Source organism: Anomaloglossus baeobatrachus, chromosome 1, assembly GCF_048569485.1.
Source record: "Anomaloglossus baeobatrachus isolate aAnoBae1 chromosome 1, aAnoBae1.hap1, whole genome shotgun sequence".
Lineage (NCBI taxonomy): Eukaryota > Metazoa > Chordata > Amphibia > Anura > Aromobatidae > Anomaloglossus > Anomaloglossus baeobatrachus.
In genome coordinates this window covers 155,545,368-155,571,556 of record NC_134353.1, presented here as the reverse complement: position 1 = coordinate 155,571,556, position 26,189 = coordinate 155,545,368, and the positions used below count along the sequence as shown (strand labels likewise).

The following is a 26,189-nucleotide window of genomic DNA, read 5'->3' as shown; positions in this document are numbered from 1 at the left end:
TTTCCCCCTTCCTACAACCTGGTTTTTGTCTGTGCTCCCTGGTTATTAGGATAGTGAGTATGGGCTTTTCTGTAACACCTGGGCCACTGAAAAGGTTTTTGGTATCAATGTTCGGCTAGCTGACATAGCAGCAGCACGTATCCAATGTGCTGCTGTTTTTGTGTTTAAGGGTACTTTCACACTTGCGTTATTTTCCTTCCGTTACAATCCGCCCTTTTGGGAAACAGCGGAATCCGTTAACGGATTCCGCTGTTTCCCATAGACTTGTATGGGTGACGGATTGTACCAAAAGGAGCTGCGTTGCTTCCGCTGGGCGACGCTCCGTTGCTTCCGCCCAGCGGGAGGAACGCAGCATGTAACGTTATTTTGAGCAGCGGAATCCTCTGGATTTCACTGCGCATGCTCTTTTTTTTTTTTTTTTTTTTTTTTTTTTTTTTTTTTTAAATCAAACTTTATTTTGGCTCGCGGTGGCCGAACGTTCAGCTGAGCGCCCGGCCGTCGGCAAGCGACAGCGCTCAGCTGAATGACCGGCCACCAGCATGCCCGGCCGCCGGCAAGTCACAGCGCTCAGCTGAGCGCCCGCCGGCATGCCCGGGCGCCGGCAAGTGACAGCGATCAGCTGATCACCCGGCGGCCGGCTGCAGGGAGCGATCAGCTGATCACCCGGCGGCCGGGAGCGATCAGCTGATCACCCGGCAGCCGGCTGCAGGGAGCGATCAGCTGATCACCCGGCGGCCGGGAGCGATCAGCTGATCACCCGGCAGCCGGCTGCAGGGAGCGATCAGCTGATCACCCGGCAGCCGGGAGCGATCAGCTGATCACCCGGCGGGCGGGAGCGATCAGCTGATCACCCGGCGGCCGGCTACTGGGAGCAATCAGCTGATCAACCAGCGGCCGGCTGCAGGGAACGATCAGCTGATCGTTCACTATAGTCTGCCGCTGGTAAAACCGGGAAAAAAAAAAAAAAAAAATCAAAACGAATTGCGTTGTTTTGCAGCATCCGTTGCATCCGTTGTGTCACTATATGCAACACATCCGTTGCATCCGTTACACAACGCAATGCAACGGATACCGTTCAACGCAAGTGTGAAAGTAGCCTAAGTCTTACTTTATGCCCTATTTGCAGTTTGTGTGCTCCAACTGAATGCACTAGTTTCTAGAATTGATTATCTGTACAGGGATTGATCTATACAGACAATGTGCACTGGTTTAATATTTTTCATCTGGCTTATTTAACTGTTGAATGGATGTTATGTCTAATCCTGTCTATATACTTCACTAAAATATAGCCAAGCCTTTCTCAGAAGTCCTATCAATAATATCTTGTGGTTTAGGCTCTGTCGCTCAGGGTTACACCCTGTGTGCTTTATTACATGCTAAACCTGAGCCTGACTCACCCTTTTTTTTTTTTTTTTTTGCCTGTACTATAGATGCTATGGGAGTGCTTCATATATCTGTGACCTTACCAATGTGTTTCTAAGGGTATTTTCAGCCTTTTTGATGCGGATATACTGTATATTATTATTTTCTAGCACCGTAATAAATATCACTGTGTCCAGTTTACAGTAGGTCATAGCACTGCTGGTTGTACTTATTTAAGGGGTGGTGTATAATATTGATCTATTCAGTACCAATTTCATATGTGCTTTGGCATAGGGGATATGTGTTTGTTTTAAATGTTTTTAATTGTCCTTTGTGTGTTTACTCCCAGCGTGGAGTTCCATATGTATTCCTAATTGTAATAAAGATTTTTCTATTTTTATAATCTCTTGGTGATCCCTCTGTGGGTATACTCTTTTTCTTCTCCCTTTGGCATATGTATCCGTATACCCGGAGATCCCATTTAGGTGGTGCCCTTCCCCCCTTCCTCTAACTACGCACATATCAGACATGGCACACAAGCAGAGCGCATACATCAGATACGACACACAAGCACAGCACACACATCAGATATGACACAAGCACAGCACACACATCAGATATGACACAAGCACAGCAGACACATCAGACATGGCGCACAAGCACAGCGCACACATCAGACATGACACACAAGCACAGCGCACACATCAGACATGGCACAGCACACACATCAGACATGACACACAAGCACAGCACACACATGAGACATGGCACACAACCACAGAGCACACATCAGACATGACAAAAGCACAGCGCACACATCAGGCATGACTGACAAAGTAAAAAAATGTACGGAACTGGAACATCCACGCGCCATGCACTTTGTAGCCATTGTCTGGTCCTGCAGTTCAGCTCCTATTTACTTCAATAAGATCTCTACCCATCTAATCTTGATGAGCTAGGATAGGTTATCAGTATCATAGTCCTGGACAACCTATTTAGCATTACATTTTACACTGGACCTGTCCATTGTTTAATAATATAATTATTGCCTTGTGATATTACAACACTGCAAAGTTCTTAAAGGGAACCTGTCAGCAGAAATGTCCCCTAAAACCTAACAGATTCCCCCTCTGCAGCTCCTGGGCTGCATTCTAGAAAGGTCCCTGTTATGATTGTGCCCACTTTCTGACCGAAAAAAAGTGTTTATAAAGTTGTACCTTTTTGGCTTCTGATTCTGTAAATCCGTCACGGGGGCGGGCTGCCTGATGGCCGTTATTCTGCCCCCTGGTCCTGTATGCCGCCCCCATCGCTGATTTCAATACTTCTGGACGCCGCCCACTGCTCCAGCCATCCCCGCGCATGCCCAGTGCCCATCTCTCGGGGATGAGCACTGTGCCCAGCGTCACGTGCACGCAGGGTTAAGATTATGGGCGGTGCTGTGATGTTTATTCCTAAGCAACCGCCCATAATCGCGGGACCGCGCTTTCGGTGTAGTCACTGCTCCGCGCTCTTCCCATCTATTTCCTGCCTCGGGGCAAGATGGGAAGGAGGCGAAGTGAGGTCAGCAGCAGCGCGCTTGCGCAGAAAGAAGCAGGCCGAGGGGGAAAGCGCGGTCCCGCGATTATGGGCGGTTGCTTAGGAATAAACATCACAGCACCGCCCATAATCTTAACCCTGCGTGCACGTCACCAGCGGTGACGCTGGGCACAGTGCTCATCCCCGAGAGATGGGCACTGGGCATGCGCGGGGATGGCTGGAGCAGTGGGCGACGTCCAGAAGTATTGAAATCAGCGATGGGGGCGGCATACAGGACCAGGGGGCAGAATAACGGCCATCAGGCAACCCGCCCCCGTGACGGATTTACAGAATCAGAAGCCAAAAAGGTACAACTTTATAAACACTTTTTTTCGGTCAGAAAGTGGGCACAATCATAACAGGGACCTTTCTAGAATGCAGCCCAGGAGCTGCAGAGGGGGAATCTGTTAGGTTTTAGGGGACATTTCTGCTGACAGGTTCCCTTTAAAGGGAATCTGACACCAGGTTTCTTGTCACTTAATCTAAGAGCAAAAAAATAGTCATCTCACCAGTCCTGTAATAGTGGATAGCGTTCCACTGTTGTTCCATGCCCGGAGAGGGTAGGAGCTACCACATAGGAATTAAAGAAGAGGAAAAGATTCCAACGAAGGACCCACATTCATGGTCTTGATGAAGGCATAAATAGCTGAAACGCGTAGTCTTGACTAGGACTGCATCAGATGTAGTTCCAGTATTATTAAACAGATGGATTTTTAATGGAATCTTGAATAAAATTTATTTTTTACGCACCCCTGGATGTGGATCCTTCACTGGAATCTGTTCCTCTTCCTAATCTGAGAGCAATATAATGTAGAGACAGAGATCCTCATTTCAGTGGTATTTCACTTACTGGGTTGCTTAGTGTACTTTTGATAAAATCACTGTTTAATTAGTAGTAGATTATCATTAGAGGACTACTTGGCATGCGGCAGATAGTCCAGCATATTCATGAGCTCTGTATAACTGCTAGATCTGCAGCAGAGAAAACAGTGATTTTATTAAAATGACAACAAACAGCTCAGTAAGTGACACATCGCTGGAATCAGGATCTCTGACCCTAATTTATGCTGCTCTCAGATGTGGGAGCAAAAACCTGGTGACAGATTCCCTTTAAATATAACATAGCATATACGTCTTATATATTAGATACAGAGCTGGTCAGATATGAAAAATCTGACCTGGTCACTTAGAGGTTAAGCCACGAGTCAGGAAGAAATAAAGGTTTGACACATATGGCATCTTGACTTTGTCTTTATTAGTTTCTTTATATTGCTCTACATGGCAGAAGAGAATGTGTTTCCTGCCTCTGCCCAGGTCCCATATTGATTGTGTATAGTACAGATTTGTATCCTTAATATGTGTATAATATTGAATGTACGAGTACATTACATCAGTTGTTATTTTACATTGCCCAACATCACGTTTTACTGCTGTCTCTCCTTACAACACTATTATCTAACATAATATAAGATTGTACGTAAACAACTTTACAAAAAGATCAATAGTATTTATTTCCTTCGTAGTCATTGGAGCATAGTAGTGGTATGTAGATAGGTAACAACCAGTCCACGTCATGTGGACCATTATGTGGCTGCAGGAAACTTTCCACATGTTCTACTAACTGTACATGCTGCAATTACAGAACATTATCTTCTGGACAGCAGTAATGAAACACATTAGTGCCACATATGCACAGCCCCGATGTGCCCCAGACGCTGCAGACGTGGCTCTGATATGTGTCAGCAAAGAAGACAAGGTGTAGAAGAAATACTCAGATTTGTTACAGAATGTTACAGGCAACTATCCATCAGTTTTCATTGGTATTTGCAACTATTACATAAATGTTCTTTGCCTTTTTTGCACATTTTTGGATTGTTGTGTATTCCAGTCAACTCAATTGCACTCCATTTACTACAGAGAGCTTTGTACCATCCACCGCGGTCTTAAGGGTCTAGTTCTCGGTCTTCGGGGCTTCTCTAGGCACAAGGTTGAGTATAATAGGTTTTGTTGTCTTTAGGAAACCTCGGGTGTCAATTTCCAGAGGGATCTGTAATAATAGATTTATCAGATGAAGACTTGTATGAAACAGCCTCTTGTTGAGGCTGGAGTCACACTTGCGAGAGACTCGCGTGAGTCTCGCATCGCATCGCCCAGCACAGTCTGCCGCACTCCGGACAGGAGCGTCTCGGGTGTATAGAAATACATGCAGCCGACCCGCTCCTGTCTGGAGAGCGACAGGCCGTGCTGGGTGATGCGATGCGAAACTCTCACAAGTGTGATTCCGACCTGATAAAAAATAAATGTTAATGATTCTTTTACAGAGAATCTGTCCGTAAGTTTGCCTTCAGTAAGCAGAGGTACGTAAGGATAGAGATGTGTAAAACTTTTCGAGGTATAGCTTTATTTTCTCCATTTGATGCTGTCTTGCTGTCAAATTCATCTATTAATTCATATGAAAATTAACTTTACAAGCGCACTCGTATAAAGGCAGTTGCAGTTGTTGGTTCCTCTTTACTTCTCCCCCCATATATGTTCATATGCATAAAAGAAGAATATCACAACATGTAAGCATCAAATAGAGTAAAAAAAGGTTTCTTTTGTAAGGTATAACACAGCCTAAAGGCTGCTTTACACGCTACGATATATCTAATGATATGTCGTCAGGGTCACGTCGTTAGTGACACACATCTGGCCTCGTTTGACATATCGTAGCATGTAACACAAATGAGCGACTGTGAACGAGCAAAAATACTCACCTTATCGTTGCTCGTTGACACGTCGCTCATTTTCAAAAAATCAAACGTCCTTCTGTGCTCCGGTTGTTCATCGTTCCCGAGGCAGCACACATCGCTCCGTGTGACACCCCGGGAACGATGAACTGCAGCTTACCTGCCGCCGGCAATGTGGAAGGAAGGAGGTGGGCGGGATGTTTACGTCCCGCTCATCTCCGCTCCTCCGCTTCTATTGGGCGGCCGCTGTGTGACGTCGCTGTGACGCCGAACGTCCCTCCCCCTTCAGGAAGAGGATGTTCACCGGTGTAGGTGAGGTTGTTCGGGAGGCAAGTACGTGTGACGGGGGTTACCGAGTTTGTGCGACACGGGCAACAAATTGCCCGTATCGCACAAATGATGGGGGCGGGTGCGATCGCACATGCGAACGCACGATAAATTGATACGTGTAAAGCAGGCTTTAGCCTACAGAAACTCTGCTTGCTTAGAGCAAATCTTACTGACAGATTTCCATGATTATGAAGTTGTTTCTTAGGAGCGCACCGCTGCTCAGCCTCCCAAAGTCCTGATTGCCAGGTAGCGGTGTGCTCCTGAAGATTAGCAGTATGGGCTGGCAACATGAATGCACTGATGGCCTGAGCTGTGCCCTCTCCCATTCTGCAAGCAGGGACAGCTTTGCTTCTATAACATCGGGATGACACAGGGACTGTAAATCTGGCCAGATCCAGCAATACGACCAGATTCATAGTGGTCTTTGCAAGTTCTAAAGCAATGAGCCTGTGCTGTAGAGGTGGCGTATAACATAGGGAATAAGCTGTAAATGATAGAATTAATGATTCCTAGAGGATTTTTAATAACAAGTTAGTTACACAGTTACTTGCATTTCTAAGCATTTTGCAATTTGACACATGTCCCAGAGGCAGACAACCCCTTTAATGAAGAGTTATGCAACGTACTTATAGACTTTTTATTTCGATTCTTCACCATTTACAATATCTCTGCTGTCACTGAATAAAAAGTCAAATAACCATAATACAACTTAGGGTTTGCTGCAATGTATTTGTCGCGGGCGGAGGAGGGGACGCTGCGTTCTCCCACTGCTCGGGTGCGGCTGCCGCTGCTGCTGCGGCCTGCTGCTGCTCGGTGGCTCGAGCGATGGGCCGGATCCCGGGAACTCGAGCGGCGCTCCTCGCCCGTGAGTGAAAGGGGATTGGTTTTTGGGATTGTTTATTGTCCGTGACGCCACCCATGGTTGTGGTGATTGTATGGACACCACCGCTGCTCTGTATGGGGATCCCGGGAGCGGTGACAGGGAGCAGCAAAGTTGTTGGTTCTCCCCTCCGTGGGTAGGGGGTGGTCGTCCCGGGGCCCAGTGATGAGTTGGGGGATGAGGGATGGCGGGTTGGTGCAGGGCTTGGTGGGGTGCAGGGACGCGGGGGCAGCGCTGTGCCTCACGGCACTGTGGTACTCACTCAGCCTGAGACGGGGACACAGTTCTCGGTAAAACACACGGCTGGAAAGACGGTTCCCACGGACGGCTGCTGTTGCTTTTCCCCAGTAGTTGACGGTGACGGTCCCTTTTCCTGCACCTAAGTCTATGTTGGTAGCGATGGGTTCCCACCGGTAACCCGCTCCCCGGCTCGGATATGGGCCGGAGGAGCCCCTCTTTGCCCACAGGCGCTGGCCCTGAGAAACTGGTGCCTTGGCGGTGGCGGTGTCTCTCTCCAACGGTTGGACTGTTGCCTTCAATCGGGACTTAGTTGTTGGGAGACCCAGAGGTCCCCTTCACTGACGGATTTGGCAAATTCACGGCGACTCCTAGCCTTGCCGGGATCCGAAAGGCCCCTGCCAATGGTGCTGGCTTCTCTTCGTATACCGTTCCGGTACCGCCGGGCCACCACCCGTCCACGGTCCTTTCGGCAACCTCCGATCAGCCTCTCCTGCAGATGGTCACCGCCGTCTGCTGACCTTGCTGTCTCAGTCCGGGGCACACACCCGGACCAACTTCAGGCTTCCTCAACTGTCACTTACTCTTCCACTTTTACTCCTCTCTCTTGCTCCTTTACCACTTCACTCTTCTCACTTCCAACTCTGACTGATCTCCCCCTAAAACTGATCCTCCTGATTTTCCCGCCTCCAGGGCTGTGAACTCCTCGGTGGGCAGAGCCAACCGCCTGGCCCACCCCCTGGTGTGGACATCAGCCCCTGGAGGAAGGCAACAAGGATTTCTGTGTAGCTTCGGTGTACCTATATGGGGTGTATGGTGTGGTGGTGTCATGACCTGTGACCCCTGGCTTGCCCAGGGCGTCACATATTCAGTCTAAGGCTATGTTTACACATTGCCTTTTTACTACGGTTTTGGTGCTTTTTTGGCAGCAAAACCTGATCTTTTGGCAGTAAAAAGCTCAGTTTTTTGCTTCGTTTTGGTGATATATTTAAATAAAGTTAGTTTCATTAAAAGAAAATAGCAGCAGAAACGCTGCAAAACACTCTCATTGCTCATCGAGGGTGAAAAAAAAGCAACAAAATTGCTGAAATAATTGACATGCTGCTTCTTTCAAAATTGCAGCATCTTGCCATTTCCGTCAGGAAAAAAAATCAGATGTGTAAGTACATGAGATTTCTTGAATCTCATAGGGCTTTTTTGACATTTTTTTTGCAAATAAATGCTAATAAAAAGCTGCTTTTTACAGTACCATCAAACCTTGTGTAAAAATAGCTTTAAAAATCAGCAAAACCCATCTACAACATACAGTTAGGTCCAGAAATATTTGGACAGTGACACAATTTTCGCGAGTTGGGCTCTGCATGCCACCACATTGGATTTGAAATGAAACCTCTACAACAGAATTCAAGTGCAGATTGTAACGTTTAATTTGAAGGTTTGAACAAAAATATCTGATAGAAATTGTAGGAATTGTACACATTTCTTTACAAACACTCCACATTTTAGGAGGTCAAAAGTAATTGGACAAATAAACCAAACCCAAACAAAATATTTCTATTTTCAATATTTTGTTGCGAATCCTTTGGAGGCAATCACTGCCTTAAGTCTGGAACCCATGGACATCACCAAACGCTGGGTTTCCTCCTACTTAATGCTTTGCCAGGCCTTTACAGCCGCAGCCTTCAGGTCTTGCTTGTTTGTGGGTCTTTCCGTCTTAAGTCTGGATTTGAGCAAGTGAAATGCATGCTCAATTGGGTTAAGATCTGGTGATTGACTTGGCCATTGCAGAATGTTCCACTTTTTTGCACTCATGAACTCCTGGGTAGCTTTGGCTGTATGCTTGGGGTCATTGTCCATCTGTACTATGAAGCGCCGTCCGATCAATTTTGCGGAATTTGGCTGAATCTGGGCTGAAAGTATATCCCGGTACACTTCAGAATTCATCCGGCTACTCTTGTCTGCTGTTATGTCATCAATAAACACAAGTGACCCAGTGCCATTGAAAGCCATGCATGCCCATGCCATCACGTTGCCTCCACCATGTTTTACAGAGGATGTGGTGTGCTTTGGATCATGTGCCGTTCCCTTTCTTCTCCAAACTTTTTTCTTCCCATCATTCTGGTACAGGTTGATCTTTGTCTCATCTGTCCATAGAATACTTTTCCAGAACTGAGCTGGCTTCATGAGGTGTTTTTCAGCAAATTTAACTCTGGCCTGTCTATTTTTGGAATTGATGAATGGTTTGCATCTAGATGTGAACCCTTTGTATTTACTTTCATGGAGTCTTCTCTTTACTGTTGACTTAGAGACAGATACACCTACTTCACTGAGAGTGTTCTGGACTTCAGTTGATGTTGTGAACGGGTTCTTCTTCACCAAAGAAAGTATGCGGCGATCATCCACCACTGTTGTCATCCGTGGACGCCCAGGCCTTTTTGAGTTCCCAAGCTCACCAGTCAATTCCTTTTTTCTCAGAATGTACCCGACTGTTGATTTTGCTACTCCAAGCATGTCTGCTATCTCTCTGATGGATTTTTTCTTTTTTTTCAGCCTCAGGATGTTCTGCTTCACCTCAATTGAGAGTTCCTTAGACCGCATGTCTGGTCACAGCAACAGCTTCCAAATGCAAAACCACACACCTGTAATCAACCCCAGACCTTTTAACTACTTCATTGATTACAGGTTAACGAGGGAGACGCCTTCAGAGTTAATTGCAGCCCTTAGAGTCCCTTGTCCAATTACTTTTGGTCCCTTGAAAAAGAGGAGGCTATGCATTACAGAGCTATGATTCCTAAACCCTTTCTCCGATTTGGATGTGAAAACTCTCATATTGCAGCTGGGAGTGTGCACTTTCAGCCCATATTATATATATAATTGTATTTCTGAACATGTTTTTGTAAACAGCTAAAATAACAAAACTTGTGTCACTGTCCAAATATTTCTGGCCCTGACTGTACATCTGCTTTCGTGATTGCGTGTTTCTATTGATAAGGCATATGGGGTCCTGAATGCTTGGCTCACAGGAGATTATCTAGTCCAGCGTTTCCCGACCTCTTCAACTTTGGGTTCCCCCGAATAATAAAAAAAAATTACTCCAGGCAATGCCTACAGATTATTTTTGTTTTAAGTGACCACAATACTATATTATGAAACATATGTAGTACTATATATATATATATATATATATATATATATATATACACATACACATATATATATATATATATATATATATATATATATATATATATATATATATATATATATATATATATAGATTAATGTAGTGAAGATATGTATATAATATGTACAGTGAAGAGAATACACATTGTTGTGATGTGTATATATACAGTCATGACATATGCATGTACAGTTATGGCCATGAGTGTTGGCACCCTAGAAATTGTTCCAGAAAATAATAAAGTGTTTCTCCCAGAAAATTATTGCAAATACATGTTTTGTTATGCACATGCTTGTTTCCTTTTGTGTTTTGGAACAACACCCCCCAAAAAAACAAAGTAAAAAAGGCTAACTGGAAATAATTTGACACAAAATCCCAAAAATGAACCTGACAAAATTGTTGCCACCTTAACTTGTGGGTAAACAACTTTGTTTCAAGCATGTGATGCTCATTCAAACTCACCTGTGGCAAGTAACAGGTGTGGGAAATATAGCCTTAGTCATTGCATTGTGTTTCACACTAAAGATGGGGAACAAAAAGTGGAGGAGAGAACTGTCTGAGGATCTGAGAACCAAAATTGTTGGAAAATATCAAGAATCTCAATGTTACAAATCCATCTCCAATGATCTTGATGTTGCTTTGTCCACCGTACGCAACATAATCAAGACGTTTACAACCCATGGCACTGTAGCTAATCTCTTTGGATGTGGATGGCAGAGGAAAATTGATGAAAGGTTGCAATGCCGTATAGTCTGGATGGTGGATAAGCAGCATTAATCAAGTTCCAAAGAAGTTCAAGCTGTCCTGCAGGCTCAAGGTACATCAGTGTCAGCGCAAACTATCAATCAACATTTGAATGAAATAAAACGCTATGGCATGAGACCCGGGAGGACCCCACTGCTGACACAGGCATGAAAAAGCTAGACTGCAGATTGCCAAAATGTGCATCCTTCTGGGAAAGCGTCTTGTGGACATATCAGACCAATAAAAGCTTTTTGGTAAAACATGTAATTCTACTGTTTACCAAACACAAAGAAAAGAACACAGTACCTACAGTCAAATACGGCGGCGGTTCAAAGATTTTTGGGGGTTGTCTTTCTTCCTCTGGCACTGGGTGCCTTGACTGTGTGTAAGGCATCATGAACTCTGAAGATTACCAAAGGATTTTGGGTCGCAATATAGTTCCGAGTGTCAGAAAGCTGGGTTTGCGTCCTAGGTCATTGGTCTTCCAGCAGGACAATGAACCCAAGCATACTTCAATAAGCCCACAGAAATGCATGGAAACAATGCACTGGGGAGATCTGTGTGGCCAGTAATGAGTTTGGATCTAAATCCCATTGAACACCTGTGGAGAGATCTTAAAATTACTGTTGGGAGAAGGCACCCTCCAAATAGGAGAGACCTGGAGCAGTTTGCAAAAGAAGAGTGGTCCAAAATTTCAGTTGAGAGGTGTAAGAAGCTTGTTGATGGTTATAGGAAGCGATTGAAGTTATTTATTCCAAAAGATGTGCAACCAAGTATTAAGTTGAGAGTGACAACAATTTTATCCAGCCCATTTTGGGGGTTGTGTGTGAAATTATATCCAATTTGCCTTTTTTTTTCTTAGTTTTTTGAATTATCAGACGCACCCCAGATTTAGAGAAAGAAAATAGTTAAATAATAATTTTTAATGTTAAAAAATGGGTCTGTTTTATAATCCTGGAGTTCTTTTGATAATTGGGATATAGCTCACCTGGGGGAGGGGAGAGGCACAGTGGCAGTGGAGTGGAGTCACAGGAAGCAGGTTAGCATCTGAAGGATGGCGGCACTGTGCTGGGAGGAGGGGGGCACGGCGTTGCGATGCGGGCACCATTGATCTTAGCAGTGGACGCGATGGACTTCAGGAAAATGGCTGCGGGGGCACATTCGCAGATTGAGATATTGGCTTTCCAAGATCTCAGTCTGCGCATACGCCGCCTCTGAAGTCATTTTCCAGAAGCCCATTGCATCCACTGCCCAGAGATCAATGGCACCCGCATTGCACCGCCGCGACACCTCCTCCTCCTGGGCCCACAGCATTGCCCCATTCATGCTGCCACCGACGTCCTTCAGCTGCCACCATGCTCCATCACTGTTGCCCACCACCCCCACCCTCCTCGCGGTGAACTGTAGCCAGATTATAAGACGCCCCCCCCACAATTTTAGGAAAAAAAAGTGTGTCTTATAATCTGAAAAATATGGTAATTGCAATAGTTTTCTAGGAGAAATACTTTATTGTCTGGAACAATTTCTAGGATGCCAACACTTTTGGACTTGACTGTATATATACATATACTTACTGGAGTGTCTTTGCACGGTCGGAAAGAGAAGTTCTGCAGTAGCAGGGAGATGACTGATTTCATAACGACCAAGGCAAATCTCATCCCTATGCAGTTCCGTGGTCCAGCTCCAAAGGGTAGGAAGGTGTAGGGGTCTTGTGTCTCCCGGTTCTCTTTACTAAACCTGTGCAAAGAAATTACACAAAACATAAGGAAATTAATAATGTATGAGCAACTTAACATTTCAACCATAAAGTAAAGACCTGCACGTACATTAGAGTAAAGCTGTCGCAACTAGTGATGAGCAAGCATGCTTGGCAATGCTCGATACTCGATCAAGTATCAGGGTGCTTGAATACCAAGTGTCTTGATCGAGTATCATGCAGGTGCTCAATTTCCCGGCCAGCATATTCTCTCTATCCCAAACAAGAGAAAGGGGCCGGGAGAGGGGGAGAGAGATCTCGTCCCCGGCCCTCCTGTTAGACACTTCTGCAAAAATGCTTGAGTTTCCCATTGACTTCCATTATGCTCGTTATTCGAGTCAAGCCCATCCAGGCTGCCCAATTCGAGTATCAAGCACGCAAGCCTTTTAGTGCTCCCTCACTAGTCACAACCCATTGATTGCGACCAACGATTTAATATGAATGAGTTTTTCTCTTTATACATATATGATACCTTTCAGGTCGAAATTCCTCTGGATCAGGCCAGAGCTCAGGATCCCGGTGCAGCACAAAGACCGGTATAACAGTCACAACGTTCTTTGGGATGGTCACTCCATTGATCTCAGTTGTGGTCTTACAGACACGTTCAATTCTCCCAGCTGCGGGGTAGAGTCGTAAGGTTTCATTAACCACCATATCAAGGTACTCCATCTTCATCAGAGCGTCATATGTCGGAGGAGCCTGAAGAGAATGAATAAATTGAATAGTTTGCTTCTTAATCTTTGGTCTTGTAATGTAATCAAATGTTCATAAATTTCATCACATTCACAACTGATATCACTATCAAGTTGTTACAAATTATGTTCAGGGTAATTTATTTTCCACAGAGGTGTGTTTTGCTATTTTGGCACTTAGAATCCTGAGTGGAAAATCTGCTTATTTGGCCTAGGACATACGGCGAGTAAAATTGGGCTAGTGGAATGCAATTATAAAAATCACAATCCAGTCAGACCAATGTTCCTCTCTCAAGCAGATGCCATCTGAATTTTTTTTTTCAGGAGGAATTTCACTGAGAAAACAATTGCAGCATGTTGCAGGTGTATGCAAGAGTCGTATTCACTCGCACCCACACAAGTCTATGGGTGCGAGTGAATCAGTTGGACTGCACTCGGATGACATCCGAGTGCAGTGCAATATATGGATCAGCTGACAATGGAGGAGATGGAGAGATTAATCCCTCTCTCTGTTCAGCAGCTGTGATCCGATTTCAAGATTGGATCACAGTTGAATAACACTCGGATCGCACTCGCAGCAGAGCGGGAGCCGAGGGTCATTAGCATATTGCATCCGATGTCATATGCTCGTGTGGCCTTAGCCTTAAGGGGGCTTTACACGCTACGACATCGCTAATGCGAACTCGTTGGGGTCACGGAATTGGTGACGCACATCCGGCCGCATTAGCGATGCCGTTGTGTGTGACACCGATGAGCGATTTTGCATCGTTGCAAAAACGTGCAAAATCGCTCATCGGTGACATGGGGGTCCATTCTCAAAAATCGTTACTGCAGCAGTAACGAGGTTGTTCCTCGTTCCTGCGGCAGCACACATCGCTCCGTGTGACACCGCAGGAACGAGGAAGCTCTCCTTACCTGCCTCCCGGCCGCTATGCGGAAGGAAGGAGGTGGGCGGGATGTTACGTCCCACTCAGCTCCGCCCCTCCGCTGCTATTGGGCGGCCGCTCAGTGACGTCGCTGTGACGCCGCACGGACCGCCCCCTTAGAAAGAATGCGGTTCGCCGGTCACAGCGACGTCGCCGGGCAGGTAAGTATGTGTGACGGGTCTGGGCGATGTTGTGCGGCACGGGCAGCGATTTGCCCGTGTCGCGCAACAGATGGGGGCGGGTACCCACACTAGCGATATCGGGACCGATATCGCAGTGTGTAAAGCCCGCTTTAGAGTTCTCTCACACTGGAATAAAAAAAGGACCAGTGCAATGTGAGAAAAAAATCGGACTACACGCAGACCAAATGTTTGTTAATGCGGCAGAGCAGATCTGTGAGTTTTTCCTCAGTTCAAATCAGACTGATGAAATAGTGGTAGCATGCTGTGATTACACTTCCCTATCGGACACAAGTCGTCAATGGGTATGAGAAAAAAATGGATGGCTAATGTACCTTCTGTATGCCATCTGTTTTCTATAGATACATTACCATTGTAGAATACAAGTTGCTGAGAAAAAAACTTGCATATCATACGAATACTAGGCAAGAAAAAATAAATAAAAATTGCTCACTCACATAGCACCCGCATGTCAAAGGGTTACCCATATGGATTCCATTTGTCCAACTTTTCAGGAGGAGAATTGGACCAGATTACACCACTCCAGTGTGGGAGAACCCTTAAAGGGAACCTGTCAGCACAGGATGACTGTTCAATCCGAGTACGAGCGCTCGGTGCATCATGGCGGGGCCAATCATTTACTGTATATGCACATTCCCACCTGCTTGTTTTCCCTCTATCTCAACCCCCCCCCCTCTTCTTTGATGTCTCTGGCTTCATAGAGCCAGAGAAGGGAGGAGATAGAGGGAAAACAGGTAGGTGGGAAGATGTATTTAAATGATCGACCCAGCCATGAAGAGTGAGCGCCCGTACATTGACATGCTGTAATTTGAAACGGTTTCAAATCTGCAAGGAAAAATAAGCAACATGTGTGTGAGATTTCAGAAATCTCATTCACTTTGCTGGTAAAGTTAAAGGAGTTGTCCGACATAAACTCAAACATTTTTGTTAAGCTAATCTGTGCTGTATTGTCATATAAAACACCCCTACATTGTTATTTTTTGTTTTCTAACTTTTGTTCCTCTTGAATTATGACTTTATTCTCTGCAGCTCTTTGTTTACATTCAGCGTAAGCAAACTGACCACTTCCTGTGCCAAACCTCCCAGTCAGAGCTGGCACCGCACGGCCTCAGTGTCCAGCCTCGCCCCCTGCCCGCCCCCTGCACACACAGTCCCTGTCAGTATTCTTCCCCAGCACCTGACCTGTTATCACTACAGCATTGCAAATAACAGCCCCATATCGGGCTCTGCACCCCACACCACATCGGGCTCTGCACCCCACACTACATCGGGCTCTGCACCCCACACCACATCGGGCTCTGCACCCCACACCACATCGGGCTCTGCACCCCACACCACATCGGGCTCTGCACCCCACACACACATATGGCTCTGCACACCACACACATATGGCTCTGCACACCACACACGCACATATGGCTCTGCACACCACACACGCACATCAGACTCTGCACTGCACACACGCACATCAGACTCTGCACTGCACACACGCACATCAGACTCTGCACTGCACACACGCACATCAGACTCTGCACTGCACACACGCACATCAGACTCTGCACTGCACACACGCACATCAGACTCTGCACTGCACACACGCACATCAGACTCTGCACTGCACACACGCACATCAGACTCTGCACTGCACACACGCACATCAGACTCTGCACTGCACACACGCACATCAGACTCTGCACTGCACACACGCACATCAGACTCTGCACTGCACACGCACATCAGACTCTGCACCGCACACACATATGGCTCTGCACCACACACACACACACATATGGCTCTGCACCACACACACACACATATGGCTCTGCACCACACACACACATATGGCTCTGCACCACACACACACATATGGCTCTGCACCACACACACACATATGGCTCTGCACCACACACACGCACATCGGACTCTGCACCGCACATCGGACTCTGCACCGCACATCGGACTCTGCACCGCACATCGGACTCTGCACCGCACATCGGACTCTGCACCGCACATCGGACTCTGCACCGCACATCGGACTCTGCACCGCACATCGGACTCTGCACCGCACATCGGACTCTGCACCGCACATCGGACTCTGCACCGCACATCGGACTCTGCACCGCACATCGGACTCTGCACCGCACATCGGACTCTGCACCGCACATCGGACTCTGCACCGCACATCGGACTCTGCACCGCACATCAGACTCTGCACTGCACACACGCACATCAGACTCTGCACTGCACACACGCACATCGGACTCTGCACTGCACACACGCACATCAGACTCTGCACTGCACACACGCACATCAGACTCTGCACTGCACACACGCACATCAGACTCTGCACTGCACACACGCACATCAGACTCTGCACTGCACACACGCACATCAGACTCTGCACTGCACACACGCACATCAGACTCTGCACTGCACACACGCACATCAGACTCTGCACTGCACACACGCACATCAGACTCTGCACTGCACACACGCACATCAGACTCTGCACTGCACACACGCACATCAGACTCTGCACTGCACACACGCACATCAGACTCTGCACTGCACACACGCACATCAGACTCTGCACTGCACACACGCACATCAGACTCTGCACTGCACACACGCACATCAGACTCTGCACTGCACACACGCACATCAGACTCTGCACTGCACACACGCACATCAGACTCTGCACTGCACACACGCACATCAGACTCTGCACTGCACACACGCACATCAGACTCTGCACTGCACACACGCACATCAGACTCTGCACTGCACACACGCACATCAGACTCTGCACTGCACACACGCACATCAGACTCTGCACTGCACACACGCACATCAGACTCTGCACCGCACACACACATCGGACTCTGCACCGCACACACACATCGGACTCTGCACCGCACACACACATCGGACTCTGCACCGCACACACATATGGCTCTGCACCACACACACACACACATATGGCTCTGCACCACACACACACACATATGGCTCTGCACCACACACACGCACATCGGACTCTGCACCGCACATCGGACTCTGCACCGCACATCGGACTCTGCACCGCACATCGGACTCTGCACCGCACATCGGACTCTGCACCGCACATCGGACTCTGCACCGCACATCGGACTCTGCACCGCACATCGGACTCTGCACCGCACATCGGACTCTGCACCGCACATCGGACTCTGCACCGCACATCGGACTCTGCACCGCACATCGGACTCTGCACTGCACACACGCACATCAGACTCTGCACTGCACACACGCACATCAGACTCTGCACTGCACACACGCACATCAGACTCTGCACTGCACACACGCACATCAGACTCTGCACTGCACACACGCACATCAGACTCTGCACTGCACACACGCACATCAGACTCTGCACTGCACACACGCACATCAGACTCTGCACCGCACACGCACATCGGACTCTGCACCGCACACACACATCGGACTCTGCACCGCACACACATATGGCTCTGCACCACACACACACACACATATGGCTCTGCACCACACACACACACATATGGCTCTGCACCACACACACACATATGGCTCTGCACCACACACACACATATGGCTCTGCACCACACACACGCACATCGGACTCTGCACCGCACATCGGACTCTGCACCGCACATCGGACTCTGCACCGCACATCGGACTCTGCACCGCACATCGGACTCTGCACCGCACATCGGACTCTGCACCGCACATCGGACTCTGCACCGCACATCGGACTCTGCACCGCACATCGGACTCTGCACCGCACATCGGACTCTGCACCGCACATCGGACTCTGCACCGCACATCGGACTCTGCACCGCACATCGGACTCTGCACCGCACATCGGACTCTGCACCGCACATCGGACTCTGCACCGCACATCGGACTCTGCACCGCACATCGGACTCTGCACCGCACATCGGACTCTGCACCGCACATCGGACTCTGCACCGCACATCGGACTCTGCACCGCACACGCACATCGAGCTCTGCACCGCACATGCACACAGGGCTCTGCACCACACACACACACACACACGGCGCTCTGTACCGACCCCCCCTAACTCCATAGGGAACACATGTAGGGAGTACATACTCACCCATCCTCGGTCCCTGCCGCTCCTGCACGTTCGTCCACTGTCTGGTCTGGACATATGAGCACAGTAGTGAAGTCACCGCTGTCCTGAGCTGTCAGACACAGACAGCGGGACAGTGATGAGAAGCAGCGCTGCGCTCCCTCTCATCAGCGCTTTCAAATGTACCGGCATCTGTGATCTGTGATGCCGGTACATGTGAATGTGTGATCCTGAGCAGGGGCCCGGTGCTGGCGCTGACACCACGGCAGCCGCCGCCAGGCCCCGCCCCCAGATCACGGACCCCACAGCAGTGCAGGGGGAGGTTGCGGGGAGAGTAAGGGGTGCGGGGGAATGTGTGGGAGGGTGCAGGGAATGGGGGCGGGGCTCATCACACTGTAGCCGCCCAGCAGGGCGGCAACATGCTGTTCCAGATTTGCATGTCAACATGGTCCTGCCCATGTTGACATGAAATGACCGGAAGCAGCAAAATCGCGGCAGGAGCGGTCACATGACCACTCTGAGCCGGGGGAGAGGGGCTGACAGCAGGGCAGGTAAGTGCTCTCTATCTACTTACCTGCCCCAATGTAGCCCAATAGGGTAATAAAAAAAAAAGTCAAAACAAGCCGGATAACCCCTTTAAATTCAGCATTTTTTCATTGCAAAAATTAGGGGAAAAATGTGGCAAAAACAAGCACAATTATTCATGGAGAAGTCCTTACTGTTGAAAATAGGAGCAGGTCATGTCTATCACTAGATACAGTGCCTTGCGAAAGAATTCGGCCCCCTTGAATTTTTCAACCTTTTCCCACATTTCAGGCTTCAAATATAAAGATAAAAATTTTAATGTTATGGTGAAGAATCAACAAGTGGGACACAATTGTGAAGTTGAACAAAATTTATTGCTTATTTTAAACTTTTGTAGAAAGACTAAACTGAAAATTGGGGTGTGCAATATTATTAGTCCCCTTTACTTACAGTGCAGCAAACTCACTCCAGAAGTTCATTGAGGATCTCTAAATGATCCAATGTTGTCCTAAATGACTGATGATGATAAATATAAGCCACCTGTGTGTAATCTAGTCTATGTATAAATGCACCTGCTCTGTGATAGTCTCAGTGTTCTGTTTAAAGCACAGATAGCATCATGAAGATCAAGGAACACAACAGGCAGGTCTGTGATACTGTTGTGGAGAAGTTTAAAGCCGGATTTGGTTACACAAAGATTTCCAAAACTTTAAACATCCCAAGGAGCACTGTGCAAGCGATCATATTGAAATGGAAGGAGTATCATACAACTACAAATCTACCAAGACGCGGCTGTCCATCCAAACTTTCATCTCAAACAAGGAGAAGACTGATCAAACATGCAGCCAAGAGGCCCATGATCACTCTGGATGAACTGCAGAGATCTACAGCTGAGGTGGGAGAGTCTGTCCATAGGACAACAATCAGTCGTACACTGCACAAATCTGGCCTTTATGGAGGAGTGGCAAGAAAAAAGCCATTTATCAAAGATATCCATAAAAAGTGTCATTTAAAATTTGCCACAAGCCACCTGGGAAACACACCAAACATGTGGAGGAAGGTGCTCTGGTCAGATGAAACCAAAATCAAACTTTTTGGGCACAATGCCAAACGATATGTTTGGCGTAAAAGCAACACAGCTTATCACCCTGATCACACCATCCCCACTGTCAAACATGGTGGTGGCAGCATCATGGTTTGGGCCTGCTTTTCTTCAGCAGGGACAGGGAAGATGGTTCAAATTGATGGGAAGATAAATGGAGTCAAATACAGGACCATTCTTGAAGAAAACCTGTTGGAGTCTGCAAAAGACTTGAGAATGGGATGGAGATTTGTCTTTCAACAAGACAATGATCCAAAACATAAAGCAAACTCTACAATGGAATGGTTCACAAATAAACGTATCCAGGTGTTAGAATGGCCAAATCAGGGGGGGATTGTTCGGCAGTCACAGTGACGTCGCTGAACAGGTATGTGCGTGTGACGCTGCCGTAGCGATAATGTTCGCTACGGTAGCGATCACCACATATCGGCCGTATGACGTGGGTGGGTGCTATCGCACTCGACATCGCCAGCAAATTATAGCAATGTCGCAGCGTGTAAAGCGGCCCAAAGTCCAGACCTGAATCCAATCGAGAATCTGTGGAAAGAGCTGAACACTGCTGTTCACAAATGCTCTCCATCCAACCTCACTCAGCTCCAGCTGTTTGCAAAGGAAGAATGGGCAAGAATTTCAGTCTCTCGATGTGCAAAACTGATAGACACATACCCCAAGCGACTTGCAGCTGTAGTCGCAGCAAAAGGTGGCGCTACAAAGTATTAACTTAAAGGGGCCGAATAATATTGCACGCCCCAATTTTCAGCTTATTATTTTTTTATAAAAGTTTAAAATAAGCAATAAATATCGTTCACCTTGTTATGGTTAATATTTTATATTAAGTTTTGATTATCATTTAAGCAATTTATATATGTTTAATAATTTTGTATTTTTGTATTAGCTTTATAAGTGTTATTCATAAAAGCAATAGCCCTGGGTGTAGTCTCTTTAAAGAGGCCTTTGTCTAAAGTTTCTTTGTTACTGAAGGTCCAAAAAACTGGACAGATCTGGTTTTAAGGAATTCAGCAGGATCCATAATTTACGATTTTGTTATTTCCAACTTTCATTCCATTTTTGGTCATGTACTAAGCCGTCCCCTTATCTTTTGTGGTTTTAATAAACTACTGTTTGGGCATCTGAGATTCAGACAAAGCCTGGTACACGGACATTGACTGTGTGTTCTTGTGTTTGTCTCCGATGCATCGCTATTAATTGGACCAACATTGGCAGATCTGGAGATCACTTTGCATCTCACCCTAAATTAGCTCTCCCAGGAAAGGGGTTTCCACGACAGAACATGGTGCCTGAAATCCAGGATGGTTAACTGGACCTCTCTGTGACCCGACTACAAAGACCTTCCCAGGAACCACTGAACAAAATCCGCGGTGAGTAACCCATTGTGTTACAAATGTTTCAGTGCTTTCTGGAGGTCCGAAACGGGTACGTAGTGGTCCAACAAGACCATTCTTATTAAACCTCTGCCAGTGTTTGGATTCTGTGTGTATGATTGAAATAATAGAGATATGCCATCCAACATTCTGTGTCCAGGGAAAGGAGAGATGTACTTGCTAAACAATGCTGTCAAAACAGAGCAGAATATAAGACCAGTGTCATCACTGTCTACAATAATCAATGGTCGGATTTGCGCCATATATTACAGAAAAACTGGGGAATTTTACAAAGTGAACCAGCTTTAACCAAGCATATTTCTGACGTGCCGGGTATGGTGGCTAGGAGGGCAAGAAATCTCAAAGATTCCCTTACAGCTAGTCATTTTTGCAGACCCACAAAAAGAACAGATGGTGGTACTTTAGTTGAAGGCTCCTATCCCTGTGGAAACTGTAGAATTTGCCCTCTTATGTTGGCTAGGGATCTAATTTTTTGTACTTTGTTTCCATCCCTACAGAGACCACGGGGTTTTTTCAATTGTCGGACCAAAAATTTGGTCTATGGACTTATTTGCGGATGTCCTAAAATATATGTCGGACAGACGGGACAGGAGCTTAGAAAACAGCAGCATCTGTCCACTATTGGAACAGCAAAAACGGACCTGGAAAAAGGAAAAAACAATATCATCAGTGGCAATGCACTTCCTGAAGGAGCATGGCGGTCGGACATCCAATATAAGGATCCTTGGACTGGAAAGAATTAAAACCAACATTAGAGGTGGTAATACTACCCTGGATCTACTTAGGCGTGAATCGGCCTGGATTTTCCAGCTAAATTGTCTTGCTCCACTTGGTATAAAAGAGGACCTTCTGTTCACGGGGTTCTATAAACAGAGGTGACGATGTTCCCTCTTCTTGGACTCTGTGGTGGATTGAGTGGTGATGGGAGTATTTATAAATTCCATGTATGCATCCATCTTTAAAACCATAATCAAATGACTTTCTTCTATCTGGGCCCCAAAAGAATTTATATCTGCATGTAAAATTAAATATGTATATGGGTATTTTCCCCTTCTATATAAGGGATGCTCACTTATTCCTCTTTTTGAGGATATGTTTATCCCAATATATATATATATATATATATATATATATATATATATATATATATATATATATATATATATATATATATGTACATATTTTTTATACTATCCTTGCTCCTTTAGATTACTGGGGCCCAAATGAAAGAAAAAAGAAAAGGTTATCTATATTAAATAATGTCATTTACACTACACCAAACTGTATATACTATATATCATGTATCTCGTTGCATATGCCTTGTTCTGTATATCCTGGGGTGGTTTCACTCCTCGTACATCTGGTACCCTTACTAATCATCTATACTTATGTATTTCTCAAAAAAACTACAGGTTTTTAAAAAACGGAACTTATAAGTCTTCTTGTCTCTATGTATGGCGGCCGCCATCTTTTCGGAGTCCCGCGCATGCGCGATACCCGAAAACATCCAAAAATCCCTTTCCTCTTCCTGATTGAACGCTGGCGTGCATGTGACTTCCGGGACGCCGGTGACATGCTAAACGCGGCGTTTTTGAATATAAGGACGCCTTTCAAACAGCTGTTAAGGTAATTTTCGGGTTATTTAAACCCTTGCTCTCTATGTGGGCACATCCTACCCCTGACGAAGCTGTCCCAGGTGACAGCGATACGCGTGGGGAACCTTTTATCCCACCCTGGTTACCATATGGATCTTGATTACTGGTAAATCCAGCATGGGCTGGTAACTCTACTATCTCAGGGATCCTTTTATATTACCAGTGCTGCATTTAATATTGACATCTGATATTGGTGTTGTGGTTTATGTGGATGTGGCCATTGATACACTTCTGTGCAAATGTTTTTGCTGCTTATCTTAATATGCCTATAACCATGTTACCCCTTTAGGATCCCTTTTATACTGTATGCAGCCCTATAAGGATTGCCTGTATTCTGTGACCATTTCATATTGCCAGGGGGATGCTTTATCCCTTACAGGGGATAAACAAAGATTATAGAGGCTTGTTTGTATGCCTTTTTAAGTGTTTTTAACATGTCTGTGTCCACTTGATTGTCAGTTTATTTAATAAAGACCCACTTATATATATCCACAGGTGTATCCCTTGCTTTTGCACACCACTTTTCTCTCTACATATAAATAATAGAGATATGCCATCTGTGATCTGTTACATGTATCAATGTGTTTTTAAATGTGCGAATGATTGTTGAAGGAAATTGAATGAAGATGGTACCTCGCTACGGACATCTTGTTGGTGTGTGATGTCCAGAACCAATGTGTGGTTTTGTGATTAGTGTCACCTTCATCGGGGTTTGGAGTTGTCGCAGCCCTAGAGGCTTTAAAGGCTTAGACTACAGCAATGTAAAAGGTTGGGCTTGTGGGCAAAAAGGTTTTTTGTTTTTTTGGGTTTTTTTTTTTGTTTTTTTGAGGGGACAAATGTCCCAAAAAGGCAACAACTACTATCGTGACCCCCACCACCATAGGAAACTGACAATTCAGATGTCTCCTACAACCCCATTGTCATCCCCCGGGGACTACATTCACTGTTCCTATTTTGTGACCCAGGTTTTAGTTTTCTCATATTCACTTATTAATTTAAGGACAGACGTGTTGCAGAAAATTGGGACCTGCATAGAATTTACCCTAATTGGGCCCAAGGTGACGACCCCCCCTTAAAAGAAGGCACCCTGTGTAGTCTCCGAATCCTGACTGACAATTCCCAAAGCTAGTTGTTTGACTCGAGAATAAACCCAGACAGTTGTGGTCACATAAGCAAAATAGACGTGGGAAAAACCTTTAACCCTTTACCGCCACAAGCAGGTTGGACATATAGCCGGCATCCTCACCCAAGAACACGGTGGCAGACAGCACCCTCCAGAGTATTACTCTGGGATACTACATTCAGTTATTACAGTGACCCCTGCTTGTGTAAGAGCTGGGCAGCTGTTTCAGGACTCTATTAGAAAGACAGAGGACATAGTGTTAAGCTGCCCCCTCACTCCAAGCTCCTCATGCTGTATCTGAAAGACTCCAACAGGCTCAGACCCACCATCTTTAAGTATAAAGGCCGAACAAATATTAAGTTTTTCTCTCTTTACATTCCTCCATAATGCTCTCAAACTGTAATGGTCTAAATCCAGCTGCATGATTAACAGTGGATTGTAGAAATGGGAGAAGAATATTTGGATGGGGAAGTGGGAGGGACCATGAGCCAAGACCTGCCCCTGAGGGAGGGACCATGAGACAAGACATGTCCCTGTGGGAGAGACCGTGAGACAAGACTTTCCCCTATTTTTCAAACTAGCAGATGAAGAAGTTCAGTTTGATGTGACACATGACTGTCATGCATTGGTGGAGGCAGAAACAAAGGACTTGGCAAATATCACTGATGTACCACTCACTAACCCCTCTGCTGAGTATTTTATAGATGGTTCCAGAGCTTTGGACAATGATCAAGGACTGTTCATCACCGGGTATGCAGTAGTCCACAATGGTAAGGCAGTAAGAACCATTCCCTTCGAGCTACTCTGCACAAGAGGTTGAGCTGAAGGCATTCGCTGTAATGTGCAGTCTGGGAAAAGGTAAGAAGAGTAATGTATTTTCTGACTCACAATACGCTTTTGGGGTAGCACACGACTTTGGCGTCATTTGGCGGAGTCGTAATTTCCTGACCTCTGTTGGCAAACCCATAAAGTATCATACTATGAAGAAAAAGACATGGATCGCACATCCCAAAAATACAATGATCTAAAGCCGCTAGGCAAAAAATTAAATAGAACATGAGGTTCTTTTGTTACCATTCTGATCAGATTGTATTAAGCCCACTGCCACGTCACGGCAAACCTCTTGAGTGGGTCCCTAACCTGACCTTTTTGTGCGGCACTGTGCACTGACCACCGCCGTAGCGACAAAGCGCCAGCAGGGCGGGCGAACTGGTGCCTCACAGCACCCATGCTGCAAGGCAAAGCCCCCAAGGCTCCAGGCCGCGCCGCCCCACTGACACCACACCACCACAACAGCAGCCCCCACACAGCACCAGCACACAGTGAGAGGAGCTGTGCACTCACCTCCCACTGGCTCCCAAATGTGAACTGGGAGCAAAAAGAAGGCTGACCCCTCTTGCAGTCTCCTGCTGATTAAAATCACCTGTGCCAAATGGGGAGAGTGCAGATCCAAGCAAAAAAAAGAGGGGGATAGAATGATATATACCATACTATGAAGAAAAAGACATGGATCGCACATCCCAAAAATACAATGATCTAAAGCCGCTAGGCAAAAAATTAAATAGAACATGAGGTTCTTTTGTTACCATTCTGATCAGATTGTATTAAGCCCACTGCCACGTCACGGCAAACCTCTTGAGTGGGTCCCTAACCT

At 46.3% G+C, this 26,189-nt stretch overlaps 1 protein-coding gene across 1 annotated transcript in view; it reads right to left on the bottom strand.

Annotated features, from left to right (window-relative positions):
- Window positions 1-4,172: 4,172 nt before the first annotated feature.
- Window positions 4,173-26,189, bottom strand: part of LOC142309113 (cytochrome P450 3A29-like) — an 89,447-nt gene continuing 67,430 nt past the window's right edge. The window contains exons 11-13 of the mRNA XM_075347158.1: window positions 13,267-13,493; window positions 12,613-12,775; window positions 4,173-4,984 (exon numbers count right to left, since the gene is read on the bottom strand). Coding sequence (XP_075203273.1) covers window positions 4,889-4,984; window positions 12,613-12,775; window positions 13,267-13,493 — 486 coding nt within the window. The 3' untranslated portion in view covers window positions 4,173-4,888. The remainder of the gene's footprint in view (window positions 4,985-12,612; window positions 12,776-13,266; window positions 13,494-26,189) is intronic.